General features: G+C 44.0%; 1 protein-coding gene across 2 annotated transcripts in view; it reads left to right on the forward strand.

The window, feature by feature from the left end:
* LAMA5 (laminin subunit alpha 5) overlaps positions 1 to 20,349 on the forward strand; it is a 236,639-nt gene that overhangs the window by 7,915 nt on the left and 208,375 nt on the right. For both annotated transcript variants that reach the window (XM_087889038.1, XM_087889037.1), the window contains exon 2: positions 9,780 to 9,932. In XM_087889038.1, coding sequence (XP_087745164.1) covers positions 9,780 to 9,932 — 153 coding nt within the window. The remainder of the gene's footprint in view (positions 1 to 9,779; positions 9,933 to 20,349) is intronic.

Here is a 20,349-nt window from a genome sequence, read left to right on the forward strand (position 1 = left end):
ATGGCACAGTGGGCCCAATAGACCTGTTTTTCGCCCTCCCCAGGCTCCAGAGGCTTTCTAGGAGCCTGGGGAGAGTGAAAACGGCCTTCCCTACCCCCCAGGGGTCCTTCAGAGGCCAGAAACAGCCTGTTTCCCAACTTCCGGTGGGCCCAGAAGACCTGAAAATCAGCTGGCCAGCGCATGCATGCCTGCTGGAGCTGAGCTTGCGTGCCCACCGATATGGCTCCGCGTGCCATAGGTTTGCCATCACGGCACTACACCATTTCTGACAAATGGCAGTCCAATCTTTTCTTGAAAGTCTCAAGTGATGAAGCTCCCACAGTTTCCGAAGGCAACATCTGTTCCATTGGTTGATTGTTCTCACTGCCAGAAAGTTCCTCCTCATTTCTAGGTTGAATCTCTCCTTGATCAGTTTCCATCCATTATTCCTTGTCTGGCCTTTGGTCACCTCCAGTGACGGAGCACCCACAAGTTCTGGAGACAAGTCATTCCACTCATTAACTGTTATCACTGTCAGGAAATTTCTCCTTAGTTCTAGGTTGGTTCTGTCCTTGATTAGTTTCCAATTCTTGCTACTTGTCCTGCTTTCAGGTGCTTTGGAGAATAGGTTGATCCCAGGAGTGAAATGTAAAATTTGTTACTACCTGTTGTGGGCGTGGCTTGGTGGAGGGGTAATGTGACTGGGTGTGTGTGGCCAAGTTTTTTTTTTTTTTAACTTTTCAAAGCATTTTTTCTAATGCTTTCAAAAGCCTCTGCTGATCAGGCAACTCAGCTGGGATCGTCAGAGACTTTTCAAAGCATTTTTTTTACCACCTCTTCAGCCAAGAGGTTGCAGAAAAAAATGCTTTGCATGCCTCACCATGCCCAGCTGAGCCGCGCGATCATCAGAGGCTTTTTTTTTTTACTTTTAAAAGCATTTTTTTTGTCAGAAGAGGTTGTAGAAAAAATGCTTTTAAAAGTAAAAAAAAAAAGCCTCTGATGATTGTGCGGCTCAGCTGGGCATGGTGGGGGGGGGACGCGCAGGGATTTTTGCTACCGGTTCTCCGAACCACCTGCCGCCATCGCTACCGGATCAGGTGATCCGGTCCAAACCTGGAGCATTTCACCCCTGGTTGACCCCCTCTTCTTTGTGATAGCTCCTCAAATATTGAGACACTGCTATATGTCTCCCCTAGTCCTTCTTTTCATTAAACTAGACAAACCCAGTTCCGTTCTTTATATGTCTCCCCAATCATCTTCGTTGCTGTTCTCTGCACTCTTTCTAGAATTCACCTGGACTTTATTCTCCGTGGGTGGGTGAGAAGGACTAGGTTGTACTCACAGATAAAACAACTGTTCTCGCAAAGAAGTGGAGAAATAATCATAAAAAAACAAACAAACCACAGGGTGGACTTTGTTTCTATGGAAGTGATGCTTTTACCAAACCGGTTTGATTGTTGTCTGGGGATGGAAGCTAAGCAGGTTGAGGCCAGATTACTATAGTTCATTGATTGAGTCATTCATTCATTGGATTTCTATGTTGCTGACTGAGAGGAAACTTAGACGAGGGAATAGAAGAGGAACTCATCAAATTTGCAGATGGCATTAAGCTGGCCGGAATAGCCAACACCCCAGAAGACAAGATTAGGATCCAAAAAGATTTTGACAGACTTGAACTATGGGCCCTATCCAACAAAATGAAATTTAATATGGAGAAAAGCAAGGTTTTACACCTGGGCAGGAAAAAACAAAGGTACAAGCGGTTTATAGAATCGGCATTCAGGCGAACAGGTAGTAAAAAAAATGCTTTTAAAAAAGCATTAGGAGTATTCACGAGAACATACACCAAAGAAATAAAATATCTGATTCTACACATCATGACAGCCGCACGAATAATATATGCACAAAATTGGGAAACAGGAAAAGACACCAACAGATGAAGAAGTGATACAAAAAGTTTTAGAATGTGCCGAGATGGACAAATTAACAAAAGAAATTAAAGAAAAAGAAGAGACAGATTATTACATAATTTGGAACAAATGGTATGAATGGCTTGGGACTAGAAATAAAGAATAATAAATACAGAGGAGAATCTAAAAATGTAAAATATGTATATAACAAATATATAGAAATGTATAAAATTAAGGCTATCAGTGTTAGAAAATACAATGTAACCAAAGAAATGTAACCTACGCCTGAGTGGCGTAGGAGGCTAATGCCTCCTAAGGCAGCATTTAATGCCTGCAATTATTGCGAGTTCAATTCTCGCCAGGCTCAAGGTCGACTCAGCCTTCCATCCTTTCTAAGATGGGTAAATTGAGGACCCAGTTTGTGGGGGCAATAAGCTGACTTTGTATAAATATACAAAAGTATGAAGGCTATTGCTTAACGCATTGTAAGCCGCCCTGAGTCTCCGGAGAAGAGCGGCATATAAATCAAATTAAAAAAAAAAGGGGGGGGGGACAATGAAGAAAATGAAACAGTAAGAGAGATTGGGGGGGGGGGAAGGTACAAAATGGAGAGAAGACCACTAAGAAATATTGGTTAAAAAGAGGATATATTTATATGTTGTATGTTATGTGTTTGTCATATTGTGTTATAATAAAATATTAAAAAAAATTTAAAAAATATAAAAAAGTAAAAAAAAGGTTCCGACAATCACACGGCACAGCTGTGATCATCGGAACCTTTTTTTTTTTTACTTTTTTAAAGCATTTTTTCGGGCGAATAGGTAGTAAAAATGCTTTTAAAAGTTTTTTTAATGGCCATGCCCACCCAGTTACATGCCCACCAAGCCACGCCCACAGAACCGGTAGCAAAAAAAAATTGACTTTCACCACTTGTCAGCATATTGCTCCTAACAATTTGGGTCCTTGTTTTACCGACCTTGGAAGGAGGGAACGTTGAGTCAACTTTGAGCCGATGAGAATCGAACTGCTGGCAGCCGGCAGTCAGCAGAAGTAGCCTGCAATACTGCATTCTAACCACCATGGCTCTTTTTAAAAACTCCTTAATTTCACAACCCATGGACAGACTCAACCAACTGAGAAACTGTGAGCATCCTAAGCCAAGCTTAAAGTCAAAAACAGAGCTTGGCACTCCGACAAATCAGCCGTCAGTAGAAACATGGAGATAAACCACATTTATACATCATTATTATTCATATGATTCATTGCACAGACACCCAGATGTTCAGACTGCACCGTTATCACGGTTCGTCACACAGCCAACCAGATGTTCATTATTATTTTTGTCTCTTGCACAGTCAGCTGGATGTTCAGACTAAATTTGGGGGTTTTATCCACCTATCGAGTTCTTCCCCAGGATAGGCAGGTGTGGATGTTTGATAATGTTACAGATTTTATCGCATATGTAAGCTGTTCCAAGTAAAGCTGCCTTTTGCAGTTGGTGAATTTGTCAATGGCAATGGTGTTCAAGTTATTATTAAATTTATTTGGTGCCCATCTCGCAGTTTGAGAGGACTCTGAGCAACGTTCAAAAGACAGAATAAAAAAGTTAAACAGGAAACAAAAAGAGCAGCAGACCAATCAACAGCAATCAACACCGAGATAAGCAGGGATTAACACCAGACAAACAATCAAGTAATAAACAATATCCGAATCAAGGAATTATCAACTAAGACAAACAATTGAGCAATAAACAGCAACCTAATCAAAGAACTACCAAGGAGAAAACCACATCCCCACCAGTACTGACAGGGCAAGCTACTGTATATAAACCACACACTCACTAGAACTGATGATGCTATCTAGTCAGGTAACAAAATGTCTGCAAGAAACAACCAAGCTCGGAGAACACCAAGGAACCCAAAGACTCCTTAGTTTTTTCTTATTCCTTTGATTGATTATGTGCCAAAAAGTTGATGTTGATTCTTAACAAGCACATAAATTTCCTCCATGACAACCTTTCCTTAACCTGGTCTTTCAGGTCTTCTCATGTACCATAGTATGTAGTCAATCAAATTTTGGTGATGAACCAATTCCGCTGAGCTTCAAGCAGGTTAAAGTTAAGTTGGTGGGCTATAAGGAACATGTGTTTGAAAAGGGACTGAATTACTTTCTGCTTTGGACTGATCTGTTTCCTTCTTCCCTGACCACAAGTAGCTGTAGATAAACTCTACGAGAGCCCCTTGCAGCTCGTAATCTCAAAGGGTTGCGCATAAGTGGATGCAGATATGGGATATCTACCTAGTAGACCAGTGTTTCCCAAACTTGACCCTTTGAAGATGTATGGACTTCAACTCCCAGAATTCCTCAACCAGGCATACTGGTTGGGGAATTCTGGGAATTGAAGTCCATGCATCTTAAAATAGCCAAGTTTGGGAAACACTGTAGTAGACAGAGGTGGGTTTCAGCAGGTTCTGACCAGTTCTGGAGAACCGGTAGTGGAAATTTTGAGTAGTTTGGAGAATCGGTAAATACCACCTCTCGCTGGCCCTGGCCCCATCTATTCTCTGCCTTCCGAGTCCCAGCCGATCAGGAGGAAATGGGGATTTTGCAGTAACCTTCCCCTGGAGCAGGGTGAGAATGGAGATTTTACAGTATCCTTCCCCTGCCACGCCCACCAAGCCACGCCCACCATGCCATGTCATTCCACTCCCACCAAGCCACACCCACAGAGCCGGTAGTAAAAAAATTTGAAACCCACCATTGCTAGTGGAGCTGTATTACTATTACCCTTCTCATATTTCCTGTTACCTATTTCCTTATCTTCTTATGACTACAACTTCGTTGCTTGTATCTTACAATTCATATTAATTGATTTATTTAGTATCCTAGTACAATTTATGTTGATTGCTTATTTAGTATCCTACGACTATCATGATTATGATGAAAGTATTTTGTGATGATTATGATCATGATTTATCACATGTTGCTTGTATGTACACTGAGAGCTTATGCACCAGAGACAAATTCCTTGTATGTCCAATCAACTTGGCCAATAAAGTATTACCGATTCGCTGGCTGCGCATGGATGGATGGGTGAGAGAGAGGCAGAAGACAGACAGGATAGATAGATAGATAGATAGATAGATAGATAGATAGATAGATAGATGGGTGAAAGATAGCTAGCTAGCTAGAGAGAGAGAGAGAGGCAGACAGACAAGATAGATAGATAGATAGGTAGATAGGTAGGTAGGTAGATAGATAGATAGATAGATAGATAGATAGATAGATAGATAGATAGATAGATGGATGATGGGTGAGAGAGAGGCAGACAGACAGACAGACAGGATAGAGAGAGAGAGAGGCAGACAGACAAGATAGAGATAGATAGATAGATAGATAGATAGATAGATAGATAGATAGATGGATAGATGATAGATGATAGATGAATGGATGGATGGGTGAAAGATAGAGATAGCTAGCTAGCTAAAGAGAGAGAGAGAGGCAGACAGACAAGATAGATGATAGATAGATAGATAGATAGATAGATAGATAGGTGAGAGAGACAGACAGGATAGACAGACAGATAGATAGATAGATGATGGATGATGGATGATGGATGGATGGGTGAGAGAGATTGCTAGGTAACTAGCTAGAGAGAGAGAGGCAAACAGACAGACAAGATAGATAGATAGATAGATAGATGATAGATAGATAGATAGATAGATAGATAGATAGATAGATAGATAGATAGATAGATAGATAGGCAGAGGCAGGCAGGCAGACAGGCAGTTAGGCAGATAGGCAGATAGATGATTTTTGGATGATAGGTGATAGAGAGTGGTGGACTATCTGTATTGAGATAACCTTCTTGGCTACGAAGGTTCCCAGACTGTATTCAGAGTGAAGGGTGATAATTGGCACAATTTCTAAGCAGTAGATCAGCCCAGTCTTAATATCCAAGTTTCAGCCAGAGTTTGAGTTTCAAAGGAAAAGCTTGTGTCCTGCTTCTTTTGAACATCCTGGCTTTTTTTGGGGGGGGCGGGGGTGTAAAATCGGCTGTCAGAGCGATGAACGAGTCCAGCCTTCCTGAAAACTGCCTTTTTATTTTGAGTTCTGAATAGGAAGATCATCCTTGGAAACGTTACTTCAGATTTTGCTCCTGAAACTCTGGGAGAGGCTGTGTTTTGCCCACTCGGAGGCTTTAGTGAAAGAGCGACTGATGTGTTTCTTTCATTCCACTCCAAGTTGAACATGCTTCACGGGGCTGTTTCGGGGGTCCCGATAAGCTGCTAGAATTTATGAGAATTCTGGCTTATTGTGAACAGAATAAATAGGCTGGTGTGAGGCTGCCGAATTGTTTGGCGCTTCGTGCCAAAGGGAACACTTGAATTGTAAACGTTTCTTTTATGCTTCCTTTTATATTGTGGTTCCCGAGCTTGAATCCTCTCAAACCAGAACAAATCATGGTTTCTGGTCATTGGGGAACAGCTTGGGACTTAACTGTGTGCTTTCCAAAAAAAAAAACCAAACCATGGAAACAGCTTGAAGGGTTGGTTAGCTCTCCTTGCAGGCAGTCGAAGTCAAAGAAGAAATCCATACAGGTGGTTCTTGACTGAATTCTAATTCTGCCTTAAATATAAAAACTGGCTGAGGGACCTCGGATCAGTTACTGTCGGTCCTACATGCCTTACAGGTTGCTTTTGTGAGGAAAATAAAGGGGAGAAAAAAATATTATGTATATTTACCACCTTCAATTATTTATACATACGTACATATATGCAGAGTGGACGTGGTGGCTCAGTGGCTAAGATGCTGAGCTTGTCGATCGAAAGGTCGGCAGTTCAGCGGTTCGAATCCCTAGTGACGCGTAACGGGATGAGCTCCTGTTACTTGTCCCAGCTTCTGCCAACCTAGCAGTTCGAAAGCATGTAAAAAAGGCAAGTAGAAAAATAAGGACCACCTTTGGTGGGAAGGTAATAGCATTCCATGCACCTTTGGCGTTTAGTCATGCCGGCCACATGACCACGGAGACGTCTTTGGATAGCGCTGGCTCTTCGGCTTTGAAACGGAGATGATCCCCTATTTATTTATTTATTGATTTATTGATTGATTGATTGATTGATTGATTGATTGGTTCGATTTATATGCCGCCCTTTTCCGGAGACTCGGGGCGGCTTACAATGCGTTAAGCAATAGCCTTCATACTTTTGTATATACCTGCTTAGTAGGGCTTTCTCTCCCCCCCCCCAAGCGGTGTTCTTTTTTATACAAAGTCAGCTTATTGCCCCTACAAACCGGGTCCTCATTTTACCTACCTTCGAAAGGATGGAAGGCTGAGTCAACCTTGAGCCTGGTGAGATTTGAACTTGCAATAATTGCAGGCAGCTGGTGTTATCTTAACAGCGCTTTAGTCTGCTGCACCACCAAGGCTCTTACAATACAAGAACAATTCCCTAGAGTTGGGAATGACTAGCACATATGTGCGAGGGGAACCTTTACCTTTACATATATACATACATACATACATACTGTAACAGCGGTTGGTTGCCCCCAGTTCGCACCGGTTCTATAGAACTGGTAGTAAAACTGGCGGGAGGCTCCACTCACCCACCCCGACGTCATCAAAACGCTTCTGCGCTTGCACACGGCCCCGCTACAAACCGGTAGTGAAGGTAAGTAGAACCCAGCCCTGATACATTCATACATACATTTATATCCGGAGAAGAACTAGAGGTAGTAGAGAATTAAGATGAACAAAGGTCTGGAGACCAAAGCATATGAAGAAAAGCTGCAGGATTTGGGTTTGGCTAGTCTAGAAAAAAGAAGAATTGGGTGGACATGATAGCAGTATTCCCTGGTCTTTATTCGAGCGATGGATTTTTCTCTGGTTGTTAAGTGAGTGGCTTTTTCCTATAATAGCAGACATGTTTTTAGAAGGGAAGCAAAACAAGACTTGATAATTGAAAGGTCGTGGTTTTTCATTAATTCCATTTACAGGTTTACAGGTTCCTGTAGTTTTTAGGGACTAAATCAGTGGTGGAAGGTGTGGAGCAAATTAAGGGCTGCATCTGGAACAACAATAATAAATTCCAGAGTTTATGTTTCAGCAATTGGGTTTGTTTGACCCTTTAATCTGCTTGATATCATATATCATGCATTTAGAAAACTAAGCCGAAAGCTGGTAGAGCTTAGCAGAAGTTCTGAAAAGACTTCTCGCTGCCTAAGATTTAGCTCTTGTTGGAATGACCAGCTGTGGATTTCCTATTGAACATAATTTCCATTTTGACAAAAAGAATGTGGAGTTTAGCTGAAAGAGCTTTCTCATGACAGATAGTCCTTGATATACAACCATTTGTTTAGTGACGGTCCGAAGTTACAGTTGCACTGAAAAAAGTGAGTTACAGCCAGTTCTCGCACACTTACAACTGTCACAATATCCTCTCAGTACATGCACGCGAACACCATCTACGCATGCGAGCGTTGCTCGCAATTACTCTCACGTGCATGCGCGCGCATAGGTAGGAGAGCTCCGAAGACCAACTGGGTCCCCTGAATTGTGCAAATGCGCACCAGAGGCCCGAATACCAGCTGGGGTGCGTGTGCATGTGCAGCTGCAGGTGAGTTGGGTGACAGCTTGCGTGCCCGGAAAGTGTTGTGGCCCGTCAGTGGCCTGTGCGGATTGTAGCTGATTCTGACAGCGAGGAGGCTGGTGTGGTGTTGCGCCAGAGGCAGGGATTCAGTCGGCCTTCAGAACCTCCAGAAGCTCCTTTAAGTGAAGAGACGAAGAGGAGGAGCCTCTTCTTGATGCACGGGCGCGCAGAGTGGCCAAAAGGCAGGAGTGGCTCCTCAGGAGGAGGTCTCCTTGAGAGTAAGGCTTGGGGCTAATTGGTCGCTCCCTTAGCCTATTTAAGGAGGAACACCGACTGAAGCAATTTGTAGGGAACAACTTTAGTTCACTCAACATCGCGTCTGGATTCTCTACAAATTGCTTCTGGGCTTTCTGCCAACCTTAGTGAGATTGTGATTACTTTATCTTTGGTTTCTTGTAGGCTGTTAAGAAAGTTTATTAATAGCCTTTGTTTTGAAAAAGACTGAGTTATTTTAGTAAATTAAGTTTTGTACAAACTTTGTGCGTGCTGTGTTCTTTGGGGTCCGTAGTTGGGGCAGAACAGAAAGATGGCCCTGCATGCCACCTCGGACACGCGTGCCATAGGTTCATCATTACATGTATAGGTTCTCCTGCTTGATCAGGGGGCTGGACTAGAAGACTTCCAAGGTCCCTTCCTGTTCTATTCTAATTCTCTATATGCATCGCTGGTAAAAAGCACTTGGACTTGGACTTTGATCAGACAGTTGCAGATGCCACTTGTGTCAGATGTGTCAATCAGACTGGCATAATAGGGCCAAATCTGGACAAATGCTTCCATTTTCATTCTTAGTTTCTTTGTTTTTTTAAGACATTTCATGGCATTTATAAGAGGAAAACAAGTTTGTGATTTAACCAGCAAGCCAAAATAAAGACACTGATGCGTTTTACTTCCTGAGCTTAAAGCTAGTTACACTTCTAAGATGTTTTATCCTTTACTGAGATGTTATTTTGAAAACATTGGGATGTTCTATCTTGGCTGCAATTATCCAAAAGGACAACTAGGTGGCAGTACCGAGATCTCAAATGCTTTTTCTCCTTGCTGCCACCTAATGGGGTGCTGGGATTTTGCAGGCCATTTCCAATGGCCCTAAACCACTATTATTTGTATTATTTGGGTTAGACCAATGTTGAGTCTGGCAAGTGATGGTGAATGGAGCTGTTAACTGTGAATTAAAAATGCATGCGTTTCTCTGGGGTTTCTGACCATGTGTTTTCTGTATTTTATTCTCTTTTGGCCATAGGGACAGTATTGTGACATCTGTTCGTCAGCCAACAGCAACAAAGCCCATCCCATCACGAATGCGATCGACGGGACCGAACGCTGGTGGCAGAGCCCCCCTTTGTCTCGAAGGCTGGAATTCAATGAGGTCAACGTCACCTTAGATTTGGGACAGGTAAGGCGATCACTTGCTTTCCAGTAAAATATATAAATGGGGTGCTTTCTTATAACAATGGGAGATGCTAAGGGAGAAAGAACTAATTTCTCATGAATGACTTAATTTTGCCATAAGGTACATTCAGGTAAAAAAAGTAAAACCTATGGCAGCAAGCTTCTTGATCAAGTTACTTGAATTGTTTTAAGAAAGACAAATGGAGTATTTTTGTGATCACCGATGTTTGAAAATGACCCTAATGCATATTAAAAATTTGGTAGCTTCTGAAACTTCTGAAACTCAGTTTCAGAAAAAACTGTTTTTCTGCCTCTGAAAGCCTCCGAAACAGAGCTTTAGAAAAAAAATCCTCTGAAGCTCTGTTTGGCGGCTTCTTTTCTGAAGCTCTGTTTGGCGGCTTCTTTTCTGAAGCTGTTTGGAGGCTTTTTTTCTGAAGCTTCGTTTCTGGTGCTTTTTTCAGCCTCTGAAACCTCCGTTTGAGAAGCTAGGTGGGGCTACATTCGGAGTATAAGACACACCCAGATTTTCACCCTCTTTTTTGGGGGAAAAAGATGCGTCTTATACTCCGAAAAATACAGTAAATAAAAATATATTTTTGTAAATTTTTGTAAAAATGTATCTAGGACCAGTTTTTGGGCGGGAAGGAGGATCATGTCGCAAATAATGCTTCCTTTTGGATGTATGTGCAATGTCAACGGACAATGCTGCATTTGTCAAACTGATGTGCTTGGTTCCTTGCACTGGGCCAGTATATAAATCAAGCAGAATCATACAATGCATTATACTTTGAACTTCAGGTTGTAAGTAAGTAAGGAAGACTTTCATATTATTTATTTAAAGCAGTGTGGCTCAACCTTGGCAATTAGCCGCACTAATTTAAAGGACTTAATTTTGTTTTTCTACTCTAAAAGGATCCCTTTTGGTGGAGCTAATAAAAACTAGAATTAAAGAAATTGCCATTGAGATTGTATTGCTTGTCTAACCCTGTAAAAATAGTGTAATATGAAGCAGGGTAAACTTGTCACTCTCTGTTTGTTGTATGCAAAGCTTTTCTCTTTTACCTTCCTGTTTGCTTATATCAGGGGTCTGCAACCTTAAACACTCAAAGAGCCATTTGGACCGGTTTCCCACAGAAAAGAAAACACCGGGAGCCACAAAACCCTTCCCGTGCCTGACTATTTCTTGAGCGGCCACAAAACTAGCATATGTAGTTGCATTAAACATTCTGTTTTCTTCTGAAACTTTTCTTTTCTTGGATGTATCCATGGTTGGCCTACCGGGGGTTGAAAAGCTCAATAAATTGCGTGCCGGCAGGTGTCGCACATTGGCGGTTGTGACGCATATTTAGAGTCTCAGGGAGCCGCAGCAGAGGGGTGAAAGAGCCACATGCGGCTCCAGAGCCGCAGATTGCTGACTTCTGGCTTAGGGGAAATGTTGGACCAGCGTCTGTGATCAGAATAGAGCAGGAAGGGACCTTGGAGGTCTACTAGTCCTGCCCTTTGTATCTTCGTATCTTCCTTTATGTAACGTATCTTCCTTTATGTACACTGAGAGCATATGCACACAGACAAATTCCTTGTGTGTCCAATCACACTTGGCCAATAAAGAATTCTATTCTATTCTCTGCTCAAGCAGGAGAACCTATATCATTTCAGACAAGTCCAGTCTTTCTTAAAAAAAACCTCGGGTGTCACACATTGGTGGTTGTGATGCGTATTTTTAGTGACCGGGAGCTGCAGCAGAGGGGTGAAAGAGCCACATGTGGCTCCAGAGCTGCAGGTTGCTGACCCCTGGCCTATATGGTTAAATGATTCCTAAGAGAGCTGAGATCGTAGTGTATCTCCTAGATCAGGGGTCCCCAACCTCCTGGCCGCAGCCCATTCAAAGCTGGGCCATGGAAACAGCAGGAGGGCAAGTGCTCATGTGGTGGGCACTTGCACACAAAGCTCCACTCGCACAATGGAGCTGTGTGCATGCGCACCTGTCAGTCCCCTCTCACTCCCCCCTCCCAAAGAAGGATTAGGGACTGCTGTCCTGTGCACCAAATGGATCATGAGTAAATTACCCTTTAGGCTGGTGATACATCCTCAAGGAGCGGATGACATAAAGTTAATATTGACTCAGCTTTTGTTGACGAGATTGTGTGCACTGTGGTGTTTTCAAGGTATTTCCTTCAAGTATGATGAACAGTCTGAAAGTTGACACGTCCTTAAGCAGATAATGGCCAGTGAAGAAGTCACTCCAGAATGAATGGCTTGATACCTTGTAGTTGAGGCTTAGGGCAAAGCTTTGTGGCCAGAGTCCAGGCAGGCTTAGTGCAACCAGATTGTAGGACCTTAAATATGCAAAATTTCAGGTGGATTATTAACTTTGATTTCCTTTCCGCAAACTGATCGTTACGGCCTCAAATGTGGGATATCTTGACACACTGAGATGCTTCATAGGAGAGAAATTAATAAATAAAAGTGGTTTTATGCTTGAAATATAAGTAAAACCTAACTTACTTGACTTTGTCACAGGTTAGCAATAGTAATAGCACTTAGACTTATATACCGCTTCACAGTATTGTTAAAGCCCTCTCAAAGCGGTTTATAGAGTCAGCATATTTCCCCCAACAATCTGGGTCCTCATTTTACCCACCTCGGAAGGATGGAAGGCTGAGTCAACCTTGAGCCTGGTGAGATTTGAACTGCCAAACTGCAGCCAGCAGTACTGCACTCTAACCACTGCACCACCACGGCTCATGTTAAGGCATCAGACATTCATAAAAGAAGATTCAGTAGAGCAGGGGTTCCGAACCGCTTGTCTGCTGCTCGGTACTGGGCCCTGGCTCATTGGGAACCGGGCCATGCAAGCAATGGGCAACCATCTGAGTGCATGGAGTTCCATTTGCGCAAGCGGTGTGCACAGACGTGAAACCCCACGCTGCCGCAGAGCCACAAAGGTTGGGGACTGCTGCAACATTGAAAGTCCTCGGCTTAGGACCATAATTGAGGCCAGAATTACAGTTGTAAGGTAGTTGTTAGGTGGTTCACTATGTGACCGTGTGGTATTTTACAACATAGATAGATGATAGATAGATAGATAGATAGATAGATAGATAGATAGATAGATAGATAGATAGATAGATAGATAGATAGATGATACATAGAGAGAGAGAGAGAGAGAGAGAGAGAGAAAGAAAGAGGCAGACAGACTGGATGGATGGATGGATGGATGGATGGATGGATGGATGGATGGATGGATGGATGGATGATAGGTGATAGAGACAGCTAGCTAGCTAGCTAGCTAGAGAGAGAGATAAAGAGATAGTGAGAGAGACAGACAGACAGACTGGATAGATAGATAGATAGATAGATAGATAGATAGATAGATAGATGATACATAGAGATAGCTAGAGAGTGAGAGATAGAGAGAGAGGCAGACAGACTGGATGGATGGATGGATGGATGTTAGGTGATAGAGACAGATAGCTAGCTAGCTAGAAAGACAGAGATAAAGAGATAGTGTGAGTGAGAGAGAGACAGACTGGATAGATAGATAGATAGATAGATAGATAGATAGATAGATAGATAGATGATAGAGAGAGATAGCTAGAGAGAGAGATAACAAGAGAGAGAGAGGCAGACAGACTGGATGGTTGGATGGATGGATGATAGGTGATAGAGAAAGATAGCTAGCTAGTGAGAGAGAGAGATAGAGAGAGACAGGTTGGATAGATAGATAGATAGATAGGTAGATAGATAGATAGATGGATGATAGGTGATAGAGAGATAGCTAGCTAGCTAGCTAACTATATAAGAGATAGCAAGAGAGAGAGGATGGATGGATAAATGAATGGAGATAGAGAGAGAGAGAGAAAGAGAGAGAACGAGAGAGAACAAACTATAACAAACTTTTAGAGTGATTGCTCTATTGAATGAAAGTAAGTATCCGTTCTCAGGATAATGTTGCAGGATCTTGAGTCAGTTGCTGGGACCAAAGGTTTATTCTTCCAAACTTTAAGGCTCACGATTGCCCTGTCCTGGGAGGAATAGCATAGAAAACACTGTCTAGTTTGGGACCTGACCTTTGTTTATCCTCCGTCCTGCGAGCAGGAAGAAGAATAAATCTTCCCCGCAAAAGATGACTTGATGGTGCTTCCTTTCTCTCCAAGAGCTGAAATCATTTCCAGCTGTTTTTACAGCTTGGTGACCCCACAGCTCCAATCCCAAATTGACCATTCATGGATAACGAGAGGCCACATTTTCATTTCAAAGCGAGCAGTTTTTGGGGTTTTTTTTGGAACTTGCTAGTTAAATATTTAAACAAAGTCCCAACCCGTGAAAGAGGCTGAAATGAATTCGAACAAAGCTTGGAGACCGGAGCAATAACCATCTCCTGGGAGAGAGATTTTGATGGCTTTGAAAGACCTGACAATATAACCCAAAGCACTCTGCTTTTCTTTCAAATGCGATTGAAGTTGCTGGCAGGAATTGGCTCCCCAGCCTCGCTCGCTGAATAGGCAGACGGAGGAGCCAACTTTGCCGTCTTGGAGTTTGCTGTGCTGGGCATTCAGATTGAGAATGTAGTTTGGATGAAAGAGCCTGAAATGTTCCCAACATGTAGAACCAGTTTGTTTTAATGGTTAAAGCAACAGGCAACAAACTAGACTAGAGTAGACTAGATTAGACTGGACTGGACCGGACCGGACCAGACTAGATTAGGAGGAATAGAATAGAATAGAATAGAATAGAATAGAATAGAATAGAATAGAATAGAATAGAATAGAATAAGGAGAATAGAATAAGAATAGAATAAAATAGAATAGAATAGAATAAGGAGAATAGAATAGAATAGAATAGAATAGAATAGAATAGAATAGAATAGAATAGAATAGAATAGAATAGAATAGAATAGAATAGAATAGAATTCTTTATTGGCCAAGTGTGATTGGACACACAAGGATTGCTGCAACAATCCTAAGTGTGAAAAGGGGCCATATCTTTTTTTCCAGTGGCATTGTAACTTTGAACGGTCACTAAGTGAACAATTGTATGTCGAGGACTACCTGTTGTGGAACAGCTTGCCTCCAAAAGCTCCAACACTGGAGGATTTTCAGAAGAGATGGGACAACCATTTGTCTGAAATGGTATAAGGGCTCCTGTTTGAGCAAGGGTTTGGTCCCTGCCAACTCTGTTATCTGTTCTGGGAGGAGGAGGAAGAGGAGGAAGAAGAAGAAGAAGAAGAAGAAGAAGAAGAAGAAGAAGAAGAAGAAGAAGAAGAAGAAGAGGAAGAAGAGGAAGAAGAGGAGGAGGAGAGGAGGAGGAGAAGAGAGGGGGAGGAGGAGGAGAAGAGGGGGGAGGAGGAAGAGAAGGAGAAGAGGAGGAGGAGGAGGAAGAGGAGGAGGAGAGGAGGAGGAGAAGAGGGGGGGGAGGAGGAGAAGAGTGGGGAGGAGGAAGAGAAGGAGAGGAGGAGGAGGAGGAGGAGGAGGAGGAGAGGAGGAGGAGAAGAGGGGGAGGAGGAGGAGAAGAGGGGGGAGGAGGAAGAGAAGGAGAAGAGGAGGAGGAGGAGGAAGAAGAAGAAGAAGAAGAAGAAGAAGAAGAAGAAGAAGAAGAGGAAGAAGAGGAGGAGGAGAGGAGGAGGAGAAGAGAGGGGGAGGAGGAGGAGAAGAGGGAGGAGGAAGAGAAGGAGAGGAGGAGGAGGAGGAGGAGGAGGAAGAGGAGGAGGAGAGGAGGAGAAGAGAGGGGGGGAGGAGGAGAAGAGGGGGGAGGAGGAAGAGAAGGAGAAGAGGAGGAGGAGGAGGAGAAGGAGAAGAGGAGGAGGAGGAGAAGAAGGAGAAGAAGAGGAGGAGAAGAAGAAGAAGAAAAAGAGGAGAAGAAGGAGAAGGCCACCCATTTCTGTAGCAGTTTTTAATGGAGAGAGTGCTTGCCAGATTTTGCCTCATTGACCCCTCAATACAGCCCTCAAAACAGGCGGCTATTCTTCCGCGGAACAAGCTGTTCTTTGATTTGTGCCCTTTCCTGCTGGCCTGCCATCTTTCTTGACCACATTGAAAAGGACCAGAAACGGGGAGTTTCACTGGAATCGTGAGCCGGAGAGAAAGGAAAGAGAAATGGGGCAAGGCCACCCAGCTAGAACAATTTATATAATTGACTGCTTCACGGAGACAAGGCAACCCCCGATGGGTGAAATTTACAGTTCTTTGGCTCCGAAGGTTATGTGACGCCTTGAAGGGGTGTATATGTGTGTGCGTGCATTTAATTACCTATCGGTGGTGATGGTGGGGCAGAATTGCAATTATTCTGGCTTGGCCATAATTATTTGGGTCTCATCCGTTAAAAACAGGGGTTTGATTTTGTTTATTGCATTTGTGTGTCGCCAATTTGGCCAAAGGTACCCAACAAATAACAACAGCGCCCAAGTAGAACATCCCTCTTGGCTACGAGAGAATAAATGCATTCCTTTTTATGTGTGAGGGCCCTTCAGATATTTGAAGATTTCTCTCGTATTTCTCCTCAGACGTCTTTTTTTCTAGGTTGATCCTACCCAGGTATTTTAAGAATTTCTTAGAGAGCTGTTTTTCAGGCCCTTCACTAGTTTGGTAGTCTCCCTCAGAACGTGGTCCAGTTTGTTCTGGTTCTTTCTGAACTGTGATGTCCCAAACTGGACATAATACAGGTAGTCCTCGACTTACAACCACTTGTCGAATGACCGCTCACAACGGCACTGATAAAAGTGACTCATGATCATTTTTCACACTTACAACCGCTGCAGCATCCCCTTGGTCACATGATCATACACTCGGCAACTGGCTATCACAGTGATGGCTAACCTTTTTGCTGTTGCGTGCCAAAAGCGGGGGAAGCGCGGGGGGGTGTCTCACGTGTGTGTGCCCACACCCACAATTCAGTGCACCCCCCCTGTGCATGCAGGTGCAACTTCCCTGTGCTCCCCCTGTTTTTGGCACGTGATGTCCTGGTGGGCCTGATAGGCCCATTTTTCGCCCTCCCCAGAGGCTTTCTAGGAGTGAAAACGGCCTTCCCTGGCCCTCTGGAGGCAGGAAACGGCCCATTTGCCAACTTCCAGTGTGCCCAGAAGGCCCGAAAATCAGTTGGCCTCTGCACTCAAGTGCGCTGCAGCTGAGCTAGGGCAATGCTCGCGTGCCCACCAATATTTATTTATTTATTTATTTGTTTGTTTGTTTGTTTGTTTGTTTCAATTTCTATATTGCCCTTCTCCAAATAGGACTCAGGGCGGTGAACAGCCAAAGTAAAAAACAGAACATACAAAATTTAAAAACAGTTTAAAATAATTAGATATTTTGGCCGTAAATTAAAACAACCCAATTTAAAATCAATTTAGAATTTAACTCAAGCCAGTCCAGCTAGTTGAAATAAATAGGTTTTCAGGGCCCGACAAAAAATCCGGAGGTCTGTTATTGTACGTATCTCTGGGGGGAGGTTGTTCCAGAGGGTGGGCGCCGTCACAGAGAAGGCTCTCCCCCTGGGGGTCGCCAGCTGACATTGTCTGGCGGACGGCACCCTGAGGAGGCCCACTCTGTGCGAGCGTACTGGCCGGTGGGAGGCTATTGGTGGTAGAAGGCGGTCTCGTAAATAACCAGGCCCTAAGCCATGGAGCGCTTTAAAGGTGGTCACCAACACCTTGAAGCGCACCCGGAAGACCACCGGGAGTCAGTGCAGCTCACGCAGGAGAGGTGTCACATGGGAGCGCCTCGTCGCCCCCATAATCCCCTGCGCGGCCGCGTTCTGGACCAGCTGGAGCCTCCGGGTGCACCCCAGGGGGAGCCCCATGTAGAGAGCGTTGCGTGCCACCTGTGGCATGCGTGCCATAGGTTCGCCATCACGGGGCTATTGTATTTATGACAGTTGCGGTATCCTGAGGTCATGCGATCACCTTTTGTGACCTTCTGATAAGCGAAGGCAATGGGGAAGCCAGATTCAGTTAATGACTGCATTATTAACTTAATGACTGCAGTGATTCACCTACCAAGAAAGGTCCTAAAATGGACGTTTAGCCTATGCCTCGTTTAGCATTGGGAATTGGGGGTTCAGTTGTGGACTGAATGAGAATGAGTCTGTGCTGTCTGCATCTCAAACTTAAATCCTTCCATTCCCCACCAGTCAGAGCTGAAGAAGCTTCTTGGATGAGAAGCGAAACGCCTTCAAAAGCAAAAACAAGGAAGCCCAGTTGCCTCCTGAAAAAGGCACCTTTGGGACAACCATGACCTGGATGATGACTGAGGATGATCTCCATAGACCTATAGGGGGCAGTGCTCCTCTCTGGTTCAAGACCACTGAGCCAGCGCTGTCGGAAGACATTTCTGTGGTCATGTGACCAGCATGATGTTACAGAGCGCTGTTACCTTCCCACCAAAGTGGTACCTATTTATCTACTTGCATTTGCCTGCTATCGAACTGCTAGGTTGGCATGAGCTGGCATGAGGATGGGAGCTCACCCCATTGCACGGCACTCGGGTCTCAAACCTGGGCTGCTGGCTGAGACAAGTCTTACCCGCTGAGCTAGGAAATTGGCTTCTAAGGCTTTTGGTTTCAGTTTTACAACACAGATCGTGTTTCTTGCCTTTATGATTGTGAAGATCGGCAGGAAAGCGTATTGGCAATGTCCGATTAAATGCAATTTTTCAGTCCTCTTTGTCCTGCATAGTATTCTTGCTGATGAATACAGTTGTACAAAGGAGAGTTGAATGCATTATGCAAAAAGGGTATTCAATAATTTGCATAATGTGTTCACGTTGTAGAATTGAGTTTTCCCTGGTAAAGAATTCCCCTTTTCTAGGGATGACCGGACAATGCTTTAAACTGTAGTTACTTCTCATCCTATTTCTACAATATCGTAGAGTAAATTGACAGCAACACTTGCTACTGCGATATACAGACGTTGCTCACAGAGAAAAATAAGAGCGCTGTTGGCAGTTTTTCAGAGAAACAGATCACTCTGATGCCATTTCCTCTAGTGATTGTAATAAATCTGCGTTCTCTAAAGAGAAGCATCATTTGTCTTGGTCCGCAGAGCTTCTTTAATTTCCCAATGACAGCTGCAAATGTGGACATTCAGGAAAAGTGAATAGAGGACATTGTGGTTTAACTAGCTAGCTCAGGGGTCAGCAACCTGTGGCTCCGGAGCTGCATGCGGCTCTTTGGGCCCTCTGCTGTGGCTCCCTGTCAGGTGATCTTACCACTAGCAAACCCCGCCCCTCGCCCTTCCCTCCCAGTCACTCCTTGCCTGGCTTGAGAAGGTAAGGGTGACCGTGGGGGATGGGAGAAGCAGCCAGGGCAGAGAGAAAAAGATACAGAGAGAGGGGGAGAGAGAGAGACATAGAGACATACAGGGAGAGGGAGGGAGGGAGGGGAGAGAAAGATATGTCAAAAGGATTTTGTGGTTCCCGGTGTTTTTTAACAATCGGTTCTCTGCCTTAATGACTGGCTGGGTAGGCGTGGCTGGGGGGGTGTCATGTGACTGGTGGAAGTGAGTGAGATCGAGTTGGCCACGCCCACCCAGGTTTTGTGGCTCCTGGTGTTTTCTTTTCTGTGGGAAACAGGTCCAAATGGCTCTTTGAGTATTTAAGATTGCAGACCCCTTCCCCCAGGAGTGGGGAGGGAATGGGGATTTTGCAGTATCCTTCCCCCAGGAGTGGGGAGGGAATGGGGATTTTGCAGTATCCTTCCCCTGGAGTGGGAGGGAATGGGGATTTTGCAGTATCCTTCCCCTGGAGTGGGAGGGAATGGAGATTTTGCAATATCCTTCCCCTGCCATGCCCACCAAGCCACGCCCACAGAACCGGTAGTAAAAAAAAATTGGATTTCACCACTGCTCTAATGCACTTTCAAAATTGATCCATTTTTCATTACCGATTAGTCTTTTCTGCTAAAGTAAAGAAGGCTTTGTACCTGGTGGGGGGGAAAAAACATTTTTCTTCATTTGCACATCATCTTAAACAGTGCTAATAATTTAACAACCGGTTCTCTGCCCTAATGATCACCTGGGTAGGCATGGCTCGGTGATCATGTGACCGTGTGGATGTGGCCAACTCAACATCACTCACATCGATGGGTGCTTCACCTTAGCTGTTACAATGTAATAAGGGTTAACCAGAGAGGCAGTTTCTGTAAGCAGGGCAATAAAGATTAGGCTAGAAACAATACCAGAATGTTGCCTTCCTTACAGGATTAGTCCTGTAAAGTGGAAAAAAACAAAATAAGATTTCTTCCAACAACCGGTTCTCCGAACTGCTTAGAAAGTTAACAACCGGTTCTCCCAAATAGGTGCGAACTGGCTGAATCCCGCCACTGATCCTAAAATTCAGACTGTCAATAATGAAGGTGTCACGAGGGGCTTGAAATTGTGATAAAGAATAAAAGGTAGACCGTTTCTAGACACGGGCTCCTTAGTTAAATCA

Source organism: Pantherophis guttatus, chromosome 3, assembly GCF_059756535.1.
Source record: "Pantherophis guttatus breed Tessera chromosome 3, ASM5975653v1, whole genome shotgun sequence".
Taxonomy (NCBI): Eukaryota; Metazoa; Chordata; class Lepidosauria; order Squamata; family Colubridae; genus Pantherophis; species Pantherophis guttatus.